The sequence below is a fragment of the Lepisosteus platostomus genome, chromosome 4 (assembly GCF_059453375.1).
Source record: "Lepisosteus platostomus isolate fLepPlt1 chromosome 4, fLepPlt1.hap1, whole genome shotgun sequence".
NCBI lineage: Eukaryota > Metazoa > Chordata > Actinopteri > Semionotiformes > Lepisosteidae > Lepisosteus > Lepisosteus platostomus.
In genome coordinates, this window is record NC_142614.1 from 71,326,638 (window position 1) to 71,339,033 (window position 12,396).

The 12,396-nt window shown below is 42.6% G+C and overlaps 1 protein-coding gene across 1 annotated transcript in view; it reads left to right on the plus strand.

The window, feature by feature from the left end:
• msh3 (mutS homolog 3 (E. coli)) overlaps positions 1 to 12,396 on the plus strand; it is a 108,897-nt gene that overhangs the window by 28,901 nt on the left and 67,600 nt on the right. Inside the window, exons 11-13 of the mRNA XM_088630607.1 lie at positions 2,110 to 2,194; positions 2,833 to 2,942; positions 8,076 to 8,208. Coding sequence (XP_088486733.1) covers positions 2,110 to 2,194; positions 2,833 to 2,942; positions 8,076 to 8,208 — 328 coding nt within the window. The remainder of the gene's footprint in view (positions 1 to 2,109; positions 2,195 to 2,832; positions 2,943 to 8,075; positions 8,209 to 12,396) is intronic.

Consider the following 12,396-nt stretch of genomic DNA (forward strand, 5'->3'; position numbering starts at 1 on the left):
TTCTTTAAAACTAACAAGGAGGGGTCCTGGACATTCATTTTGCAATGGACAGTTCTGCATTTGAGCAGTTCAAGGCACTTTCTTATGTGTCTCTGCTTCACACTGGCCAAGTGTGGTTTAATACCTGTCAAGGGGAATTTGAATAACTCCCAGAGTGCCCTCTTTGGGCAGAGATTATCCTTGCAGTCTCCAGACAAAGAAGGCAAGAAGCTACCACTAGTTAAGCAAATATTTGAAATAAAATATAATAATACCAGTAGATTGTTAATGGGTTTAAATAGATATATATATATGTCTTTTAAATTCTGTATATTTGATCTGTTATAACAGTCAGTTGTCCTTATTCTTCACATGCTGTATGTCAGAAGCACTCTTAACTAAATTTATAAACTGATTATTCCTGAGTGAGGTTGTCATGCTGTAAAATACCGTTTTCTGTGGAAGGTTACTGACAACCTGTGTTTAAGGAAGGCTGAAATGTAACTGCTCCAGTCCCTTCGGCTCAACAGATTCCTCAGATCTGACAGTGCGCTCTGTCTGGTAGTAACAGTTAACACCCAGCTTGTGGCACCTGCATCTCAGCCCAGACAGCTGCAGGGAGATTCCCTGTGGAGAATGATGGCTTCCCACGTCACTGCTGCTGCTGCAGTGTCTCAGTCGATGCTTTAGCAAGCCTCTGGGGCCTGGAAATTTGATGACATTTTAGCAGAATCTGTGAAAAAGATGAGATGAAAACTATGCATGTGTAGAATCTAAATGTGCATTGGAACTGGACCGTAGGATTACCAATATGGAAATCGAATGATGGGGATTAGTCAATATGGTTAGAGATTATATTAGAATATTAATGCATGGTGCCACTTTTAAATTGTTTAATGTACTCACAAGGCCTTGTTTAGAGCATTGTGTACAATATTGGTCACCATGTTGTAGAAATAATATCACTGCTCTGCAGTCGGTTCTAAAAAGAGTGACTAGGCACATTCTGAGGCTTAAGGTAATTATCTGCACCGACAGGTTGGAGGAATTTAACCTTTCTACTCTTGGAAAGTGAAGATTGTGAGGGGTCCTGAAACACAACACAAAACCGGTCCAGTATTTGAAATCCTCAAAGGCATCGACAGAGTCAGCCCAGTGGGCCTTATCAGGATGACCAGAGAAGTACAAACAGAAGGGCACAAGTGGAAACTAAACTGAAGCGTTTCTTTACCCACAGCTCTGTGGGAGTCTGGGCAAGTTACCCAGCTAGGTGGCTGAAGCAGGTTTACTGGCTCCTTTCAAGAAAGGGTCGGATCAGTTAAATCCAAACTACCAGACAGGTTAGATAATCTAAAAGGCATCCTGTTATTTCTAACCTAAAATATTTCCTTGAGGACTGAAGATAAAATTGATCCTTGAAGTTAACTGGATATTTTTGCATTTACGAACATTTCTACATGACTGGTGCAATCCATACCTTTCATGACTTGTGTATAAACAAATGGTTAAAATTCATAGCAAATCTGTTTACTGATTAGCTGCAGGTGGTGTAGATAATTTATATTGGAGTCTTTATGCATTTAGGAAAACAAACTTTTAAAATGTGATTTCAGAATGTCATTAGACGTAATGATTGCTTAATGTGGCTCCATCCGTTCGTTTCCTGGTCTGCTTATCCAGTACAGGTTGTGGAGCCTGTAACTGGCAGGCTACCCTCTGGATGGGACACCAGTCCATCGCAGGGCAGACACAGACATGCACACACTCACACCAAAGCCAGTTTTCTTCCAAAAGCAAATGATATGCCAATCTTTGGGCTGTGGGAGGAAACTGCAGTACCCAGGGGAAACTCACGCTAACATGGTTAGAATATACAAACTCCACACAGACAACACCCAAGAATTGAACCCAGGGCTCAAGCATAGCTAAGCATTGCGCCACCATGCTGCTTAATGTAGCTCTTATTTTATTTCGCCGTCTGTGCCAGCCTTTGTCTTACAGGATAATTAATGAAAGCTGGCACTGTAATGTTATGAATGTCCTGATGTATTCTCCATTCTAAATATCCGAATATATTGGATGTGAGTGAAGTGAGCAGGCCTTGATTGGTCTCTCTCTCTACCCCCACAGCTCCTTCAGGCAGCTCTCCAGTGAAGCCGAGTACATGACGCTGAGCGCCACCACCATGAAGAACCTGGAGATTCTGCACAACCAGGTAGGTGCAGCTGTCCCTGGGGGAGTCGGGCCACGCGCTTCGCCCAGGGAGGTCGACGCTTTTTAAAAAACACTGCTCACGCCCGCCCCCCTTCGGAGTTTCAGATGAACTTCATCTGCGTATTCAAGCAGCTAGAAGTTAAGAAAAAAAAAGCTGCGCTCCCCTTCTTGGTACCTAACTAGGTTTGCACTGTTGAACAATTCCGATCAGTTGCTGATACTGTGAAGCAAGTCTGGCCCTTTGGGTAAACTCCCACGAACGGAATAGGCTGTTTACTGCATTTCTTGGCGCGTCTTCTCTTTGTGAGTGACTGTGACGCTTCACAGGGTGGTCTGGGACTTGTGACCAAGAGAGTGACCCTAAAATGATTGCCCAAGGGTTCAAGTGTAACTTTGCCTTGGATTAAGATCTTAAAATGTTGATCGCCATTAGAATAAAACGGTCTCCAGTCTTTGCCTGATGTCACAGACAAGGGACAGGTGGAGGTGCACAGAAACTCTGCGTTTGTCCATGGTTGTCCTACAATTAACCATTCCCTGGGTGTGGTCACTGCTACACCCACCGGTGATAGTGTCCTTGCTCTCTTCATCGAGTTAGAGCTACTCCACACTAACGGCCAACCTGTCCTGTTTCTGCAGACGGACAGGAAGACAAAGGGCAGCCTTCTTTGGGTGATGGATCATACCCAGACTCCTTTTGGCAAAAGACTGATGAAGAAGTGGGTGACACAACCTTTGAGATCAGCTGAGTAAGTCCATGTAAAACGCTTTTAGCGGAACCTTTAGTTTTTGTGGTTGGGTATATTAGACTCCTGTAATAATCGCTGTGCTAATCTGTTCGTCATAGCAGGAGCCCTTGTCAGCCACACCTAACAGACCAGCGCCGGGGTGTTGAACTCAAGTGCGCTACAGTTTATCTGATATCTTCACAATACACCCGCGGGCTGCTTTCCAACCCTGCTGCTTATAATCATTGCTTTTCATTCACTATACTGCGGATAAAAGTAATTTGTTATGATTGGAAATGAAATGGTTCTTAAAATGTTCAAAAGAGAAGAGATGTAGAGATGTTTTGCTGTTTCCTGACAACCTTTGGATTCACTCCTATGACCCGGATTTTTGTTTTTTATATTCACAGCGGTGCTGCTAATTGTATTTCTTTCATTTCTTTCATAACTGCTAGGCAAAAGAAATATGCCCACTCACACCTTTCCTTGAAGCGTCTGCCCTCTGTGTCAAGTGTCTGTTTTCATGGTCAGTCCCCCGGGCACTGTCACAGCTGTCGGTTTTGGAGCGTGCTGAAGGAGCCGTAATTCTGCGAGCTTCTGTCCATTATGTCAGAAATAGCTGGTGGGATTTGTAGTTTTCACACACGGTTTCCTGTCGCCATGGGCCAAATTACTTCATGACAAACATCCCTCACATGGGCCGTAATAAAAACACCGGGGGCCATATTAATCAATTTCCCTTTGGGATCAATAAAGTCTTATCTATCTATTCAGCCCACAGGGGTCTTGAGTTTGTCATCCCTGCACACTCCCTGCTCTTCACTCTCACTTTCTTCCTCCGTGACTTCATGCACTCAGGCAGGCTTAGCCTCGGAGGCGCTTTCGAAGGCTTCTAGAACATTCTCGGGTGCCAGAAGCTTCCCTTCCGGGGCTCACTTCAAAATTTGTGCGCGTTGTTTTGTTTTCTTCGTTCCGCGTTGCCCATCGTATCTCTCCCGCTTTGTGACATCTTGTCTGCCATTGATTGTTCTCCTGGCACTTCTCTGTGATGAGTTGTGGTCTTGTTGGATGTGATGGAGAGATGCTACCCAAGTGTTTGATTATCTTTTCATTCAGTGGCTTTATAACTTCTGATGGCTGTGTCTCTAGGTTGCAGTCTTTGACTCTTTTGATCATTTGATATTTCTTCGGTTTCATAACTGTTGTTGCAGTATCAGAGGTCTCAGACTTGAGATGAGATGACGAGATTGTATTTACTGCTGTGTTCAATTTGAAGCAAATAATACAAAAACATAAAATGGTGTTTTTCTAACGGAGCACTGCAAGAGCAATAAGAATGATAAGGTTTGAAGGAGAAAGTATAGATTAATACCATACTGAAAGGTATGAATGAAGAAAAATACTTGAAGGCTCTCCAGCCAAAATGTTTTTCTTTCTTTCTGCTTTTCGGGGCAGAGTTAAGCTGAGCTTGAAGCTTGGCAGCCTACACGCTGACGCAGCTCCCCACTCGAATCGCTGGAGTATCGGTTTCCGCCCACAGGCTGGACTTGTATTTGATATGGGACGTTGATGCGGTGACCACATCATTAACAGGGAGAAGATTAAGGGCTTCTGCTTTGGAATGTGCAGAAACCACTTAAGCACAAATCAGGGTTAAAGAGAGACAAGACAGTGATTCAGTTCCTTCATATATATTTCTGCTTCACTGACCACATGTTACTTGAGAAGATCAACATGGAGCTTGTGGTGTAATAGACAGTCGTCAGCCTTCTTCCGTGGCTTAGCATGGAAGAGCTACAGAGCCATTTGTCATCTGACAGGCTTCGAGCCTCACAGTGCCTGACCAGGCAGTTAACACCCCCTGGAGGTCTGGGGTTTCTCTTGTCTATATAGATCTAATCTGAATCCTACTCTGACGGTGCTGCACAGTTGTGCACTGTTGCTGGGTAATGTCAAGTCACTAATGTCTAATGGCATGAGAGATTAACTTTACAAAGTCCTTGAGCCAAGGTGTGGTACCAATAGCCTTCAAAAGTGCTGCTGTAACCCCTGTTACAAAAAAAACAAATAAAAGCAAATCCGTTAAAATAAATATGGCTCTGGACAACCTAAACACATTTTACCCTTTATCAAAACTAAACTTTCTTGCAAAACGTTTGGAACACACTGTTACAATTCAGTTAAATAACCATCTTATTGCAAATAACCTCTTCAAACCCATCCAATTTTGCATCTGACAACTACACAGCACAGATACTACCCTGGTTAAAGTAATTAATTATCTTTTTATAGCTTTTTATTCTGGTTTTCTTTCTAACCTTATTCTTGACCTCATTGCTGCTTTTGACAGGATATCTTACTTTCTCATCTTAAAACTGTGTTTGGTGTTTCTGACATTGCTCTTAGGTGGTTCAAGCCTTACCTTACTGATTGCTGTCACTTTGTCTCTCTTGGTGGTTCCAGTTCTGAAATTGTTACTTATTAAGTCTGGTGTTCCTCATGGCTCTGTACTTGGTTCCCTACTTTTTAGCATTAACACGTCCCCACTTGGTCATCTGTTAAGATCACATGGTCTAAATGATGATTTCTATGCTGACAATACTCAAACGTACATCTGTACTAAACCTGACACTGATGTGGCTCCCTCTTTTTTTTTTCTAATTGCATCTCTGACATAAAAACATGTACATTATGATTCAAAATTTCCTTCTCTAAACTGCAACAAGACTGAAGTCATGCTTCTCGGGAAGCCCCATCAACTATGTAAAACCAATGTAGTAACTCCATCTGTGGCTGGTACTGCACTTCAGTTTTAATCTAAATTGAAGAACATGAGGGTGATAGTTGATCCAAGCTTGACATTTGACCCACATGTGTAAGATCTTGTCAAAATATATTTCTTCCACCTCAGAAATATCACAAGACTCCTATGTCGTCGCTGTTTCTGAAAAGATGGTCAACATATTCGTTTTCTCTCATATTGATTACTATAACACTCTATTGACTGGGGTATCTAAATTCAGACTGAACAAACTACAATATGTCCAGAACTAGGCAGCCAGAATCCCGACCAGGTCTAGTGCAAGTGATCACCTTACTTGTATCCTGGAGTCCTTGCACCTGCTTCCTGTCAGGTTTCATGTCGACTTCAAAATCCCCTTGCTCACCTGTAAGGCTCTGCATGGCTCTGTAAGGCACCTCAGTACCTGTCTGACTTATTGGTCTGCTCTCAACCTCACAGCTTTTGTTTGTCTAATCCTGGTCATCTCCTGTCTGAACCCCAAGCTACTCTATGGGTGACAGGGCCTTCTCCTGCTGTGCCCCCCAAACTCTGGATCTAAGTATATCCTAAGTATATCAGCGAGTCATGTTCCCTGAACTCTCAAATCTAATGTCAAAACTTTCTTTTTAGAACTGATTTTACTTAACTGGTCCTTTATCTGACCATTTTCTTTATAATAATAATAATAATAAACTTTATTTTATATAGCGCCTTTAAAGGTGGCTTCTCAAAGCGCTTTACAGGATGACAATAACAATAAATAAGAAGACTACAACAATAAATAAGAAAATTTCACAAGACAGGACACAATTATAATTACAGCAATACAACAATAACAATAGAGGAGACCGTGGAAGATGGTATTAAGAAGAGCAGAGGGGTGAAGAATGGAACCAGTTAAGTAAAGGCTTTTCTGAAAAGGAGGGTTTTGAGTCTGGATTTGAAGGAGTTTAGAGAAGGTGACTCTCTAATATCCTTGGGCAAGGAGTTCCAGAGCTTGGGGGCATAGCAGGAGAAGGCCCTGTCGCCCATACAATGTAGACGGGCTTGGGGGACAGTAAGGAGGGCAGAATTTGAAGAGCGGAGGTTGCGAGGTGGGGAGTAGGGCGATAAAAGTTCAGACAGGTATTGAGGTGCCAAGCCTTTCCTGCTACATTCTAAACCCCTCACCTACTATCTCCTGTATATATATATTTTTTGTTCTGTCTAGTCCTTTGAGAAGCCACTTTTAAAGTCTTTATTATGATAAATGAAACAAATGTACAGTACAGTTCCTTATAATCATTATTGGTTGCAGCTCTCTTAGGTAGTGTTTGTGAGATCTGAAGCCTAGAGATTAGTTTGGCCTAGAGATCTGTAAACTGTTTAAGTGTTGTGAATTTTATGGTATCTGCTGGTATCCATCAGATTTCCAAACTGTGGGGAGTATTTAAAAATAATCTCCCAGTTACTTGCAGACAAACCTGCAGTAGTCAGCACTCAGTTCCACTATAACGAGTGATTCCTGCCGATTATTTCTGGTATGTGTCCTGTGGTCGATAGGTGTCTCTGTCCTGGATGAAATCCTAGGATTAGCTTTGTTTGCCCACGAGCCTGACCAGAAATAAGAGACTTTCCACAAATAAGTGATTAAATAGTGAAAGCTAATGGATTCCCTCCACCCCCTCTGCAGCTCAACAAGACCTGTAAATGTGTGGTAGCTGTCCCAATGAGCAGTATAGTAAGTTAATAGTGCGGTCTGGAGTTTTCCAGGTCATTGTTCATGAAATGGTTTAATTGCATAATCTGTTCTAATTTCTCCAAATTAGAAGCTACATTTCTGCACTGCTGCTTAGATTTACCGTGTGAAGTGACTCTTCCAGCACAATACAAACTAAGTCAGTGCTGGGAACGGGGTAATGAAGCTCATAGTCTTTGCACCGTTAGCTGGAGTAACAGCAGCACTGGCCCCCATCCGTTTACTGCCTTGAACTCTGTTCTGTCCTGTGCAGGCTGAAGGAAACCTTTGGGTTATGAAAAAGCAGGAACATGAGCATGGTATGATTTAAAAAACGGCACCTTTAAGGTGAGAGGCTTAGATCTTCACTGTGCTTTCCTCATTGTATTCCAGGCAGGGCTTGCACCTGGCTTGCAGCAGAAATTGTGATCACTCTCCATGTAGGCTCTGGTCTGTGGTTTCCGTTTTCAATATTTTGCTGCAGGGATACGTGATGTGCATTGTAATTCCTGTAAAAAGCAGCAAAGTGTTTCAGTGCGATGAGGCAGTAATGCTGGCTGTGAACTGGACCACCTCACTGGGTCTCCCTGTGACAGCCCCCGGCGGTCTGGGCAGCCCGGTTCTGACTCTCCGGCTAACATGCATCTTCTCGCAGGGAGATCGGAACGCGCCAGGACGCCGTGGCAGAAATCCTCTCATCCGAGTCCAGTGCTCTGCCCGCGGTCCGAAACCTGCTTGGCAGACTGCCAGACCTGGAGAGGGGCATCTGCAGCATCTATCACAAGAAGGTAAGGCCCACTGCTGAGGCCAGGGCAGGTGACAGCCATGTTGATTGTTGTCCAGGTCTCCTGAAAGCTCATGTGGCCACTGCCTTAGAACAGGAAAAGCTCTTCACGGTAGAGAAGGGAGCCCCATTGCACCAGCTGACCAGGCCTGGTCACTGCTCACAAGATCACGTTGGTTACATCAATGCCCAATTAAAGAAATATACTTCAGGGTATCATTTTCAGCATGAGGTGAAGTGCAACCTGAAAATGCCATTTAAAGCTTTTCTGCAGGTATCCACACTACGGATAAGTGCCGTACCATCAGCAGGTTCAAATTTCAATGAGCTAAAAACAAGGTTAAATGCTGCGTCTTGTGTCATTTTTCCTTTGTGGAACACAACTGGTTGCCTTTTCTTCTACCTCAGGAGTGTTGTTTTATCCTTCCTGCTCCAGAATTAGTAGATTTAATAATTCAGCATAGGCCCTCATTATTAATTTAAAACTCTAGTCTAATAACGGCTTTAAAAAGGTTTTGCGCTGGGTATTTTAAAGTTGTGTAAGAAGCCAAATCAGTGTCTTTTGTTTGTCATTTAGTATTGAAAAGCTTTATCCCCTTTTCAGGTGTTCCTGTTTGTCATTATAATTGGAAATCAGTGCTATGTCCTGTCAATATCTTGAGGGCAGTGGAAATTGTCCACTTAAGTGATGACGTCTGTCAAAGGGAGATTGTGGGTGTGATTCGATTTGTTCCTGGTTAATTTCTTAGTTTCCTACTCACATGATTTCATTTTACAGTAAGAGCAATTTAAAACAAACGCAAAGAGCTGTACAGTAGCACATGCTATATACAACACAGGCAATCAGAAAGTGGGGGATGGATCTCAGCAAATGCGCTTTGTGAAACCCAGAGCGAAAGTCAAGTTTTGAGTGGATCTGGGCAGTGAGCTTCGTGGATGTGGTGCTGCACATGAGAAGTTCTCTCGCCCGCTGCGTGGAGCCTGGTCTTTGGTAGAGGAAGAAAGTGGAATCCACAGATCTAGGGCTAAGAGGTAGACTACACTCGCGCAGTAGCCCGCTAAGGGGCTTGTACATGAGCAGGAGAACCTTAAAGCCCACACCGAACCAGAGCAGATTACAAAGGATGTGTGGATGTAGGACAGTTTTAGTCCGCAAACAGCTGCAGAGTCCTAGAAGTACAGAGCTCAAGATGCAGTAGAAGGAATGGTCTGATCTTGATGAAGTAAAAACATGCACCAGTGTGTCAGCATTTAGCACATACATTTATTTATGTCTCCTAATCCTGCTCCGTTGGCAGTTCTTGTGTCTGGGCAGATTATCTGGGAGAATTATCTCCAATGTGAAGTGTGACACGGCAGACCTGGAAAAGGGGAACGTTGGTAAAGAAAAGCCATTGTCAGCCTGTGCTGGAGATAAGAAAAAGAAAACGGCCAGGTTTCTCACTCTTTGTGTGACCTGGAACATGGCATCTCCACTCTGCCCTTGTTGCTAGGAGGATCTATAATTGCCCCCATTTGAAGAGTCTCTTGGAAGGAGGTGCCTGCTATTGACATTTTACACCTCCTGGAGTAGAGAGAAGGGCATGACTCGCAGCTATTTAATGGACACCCGCCTTTGCGTCAGAAGGAGCATTTCGGAATTAGCTCTTGAGGCATAACATTTAAAAAGGTCAGGTTATGCACATTATTACTTCAGTGTTGGCAAGATTAAATAAGACATAGGGAAGCAATTAAAATGGCAAACAAAAAGCTCGGCTCTATACTTAAAAACAGAGTTTGTATTGATGGATGTTATGTAGTAATTGTACGGGATATGCATAGAATAGATTATGATGTAGTTTTGGTCACCAAGCTATTGCTGCTGTGGAATCACACAGAGGAGAGCAACCAGATGCATTCTGGGGCTGAAGGGAACTTCCTGCACTGACAGGCTGGTGGAGCTGAACCTTGTCAGTCTTGAAGAGAGAACATTATGATGAGACCGGACAGCAGTGGTTAAAATCCTCAAAGGCATTGACAAAGTCAACCCAGCGGAGGTCTTCGGCGTGAACAGTGGGAAATGAACCAGAGGGCACGACTGGAATGGCGTGGAAGTGTATTTAAAACTGAAAACAGGAGGCACTTCTTTCCCATGTTGTGAGAGTCGGGAGCAGACTATCTAATCATCTTGTTGAACTTCAAGAATCATCTGGATGAGGTCCTCAGATCTAGTGGCCTCGCCCCATTAGTCACCTGGCTTTTGTCCTGACAAATGCCATCTCATTAAGATTGAAGACTAGAAGATTCAGGAATGAAAGAGCTCTGCTCTGCTCTCGAGGGAATAGTGTTTCCTTTGAAGTTTCCCCTAGAAACATCAACCAGGAGCACTACATCGGCACAGCATTCCGAGAGGTTAGAAGGGTCAGAGGATTTATCCAGCTCTGGAATTGTCTTCACTTGGCTTAATTTAAGGCCTAACAAGTCAATCAAGTTTTGAGGCCTTAAATGAATCGACTGAAAGGGTGCCCAAACTTTTGCACGTGCCACATTTTATTTGTTTTATTTTTTTTCAATCTGTTAAATTCAGCGATTTTAATAGTAATTGTGCAGAAATATGTCTTGTTTAAGTTTGTACCCTGCAGAGATCGTGTTAACTTCTTCTCACTTAGAGCTGTGAAACATGCAATTTGAGCAGGGGTGCCCATACTTTTGCATGCTACGGTATATTGATAATGGTGGTTCAAACTAACCTTCCTTCCATTAATTTTCTAACCACTTCATCCAATACATGGTTGAGAAAGAATCAGCGCTTATCCCAGCAAACAGTGGGCACAAGGGAGGGTACACTCTGGACAGGACGTCAGTCCGTCACAGGAACAGGCCAGTTTCCCCAGCAGCCAATTCACCTACCGTTATGTCTTTGGACTGCGGGAGGAAACCAGAGCACCTGGAGGACACCCAAGTGAACACAGGGAGAACATACAAACTCCACACAGATAGTACCCCAGGAATTGAATTGAAGGCACCAATTCTAAACTCTGCATCAGTATCCCACCCATTTCAAACTATACAAAATTAAAACTACAGATATGAATCAGTTAAGATTTTTTCTGTCATGTAGAATGTTTGGATTCTGAACTGTGGCATCTAACCTCGGTTTTTCATTTCCGATATGACAGAAGTAAAAGTGGCTTGTAAATATTGTTTTACTTCAGGAAGTATATGCTAAGTTTACTGTACTTTAGGAAGTATTTCCATAACTGTAAATATTTCTGAAGAATGTGGGATTGCAGGCCTTACTGAATTTTAATTTCTAATTTCTAAATCGTGCAACAGTTCATTTGTACAAATGCAGATGGTGACTGGTATAAAGATGTACAGTACTCTTTTTACTTATAATACATTTTAGTCTAATTGTTTGAAGCTGTTTCTACAGTATATAATGAATTCCTCATTCTGTAGGAATTAAGAGAGCTGGAAGGCAGCCCTGCCAGAGAGATTCTTTCAGGCACAAATTATTTCTCATGAAAAGCATAGTCTTTCGTTACCTCACTCATTTTTGTTTCAGCATTTGATGTTTTATTAAAATGATCCTGTTTGTCTTACGAAGAAAACACACTTTTCCCTATTTTTCAATTTGGTGCATCTCTTAACTTGGTGCATAAAAAGCATTTTTGCTATATTGTGTGTTTTGTAATGCATAGCTAAATAATAAATGTTTGAAATTCCAAGCTATTGCCTTGTGAACAAAGAGGTCTGTAAAAAAAGAGCATCCCGCACATGTAGCCTTTTTGGTTGCTTGTGCTGATTCATCTGTGGATCTTATCCAGCCATTTACTGAAGAAAAGTATTGACTTCTAAAATACAGTATAGCTAGGTGTCTCGTTCCAGTCTCCCACAAGTCTTTGTGTTGTACACTTTATAGGTACTTCCATTTGAATTTTAGTCCTGGCAAAATAGTTTTTACTGTTTGATTTTCAGAGTCTGATTAAATGATCATGCACCGATGATGCATATCAGTCTAGAATCTGCAAAAATGGGGCAATAGATTTCTGCAGAAGCACATCGTGAACACTTTTGTCTTTTGTTGAGTTCTGTCTTTGGTCAGATGCTTTTTTTCTCTGTAGAGTTTCATGTAGCGAAATGAGGCTGGTAATCACAGTGATGCAGATCCACGTTACCTGGTAGGAGGCCTTATTCTGACTGATGCTTG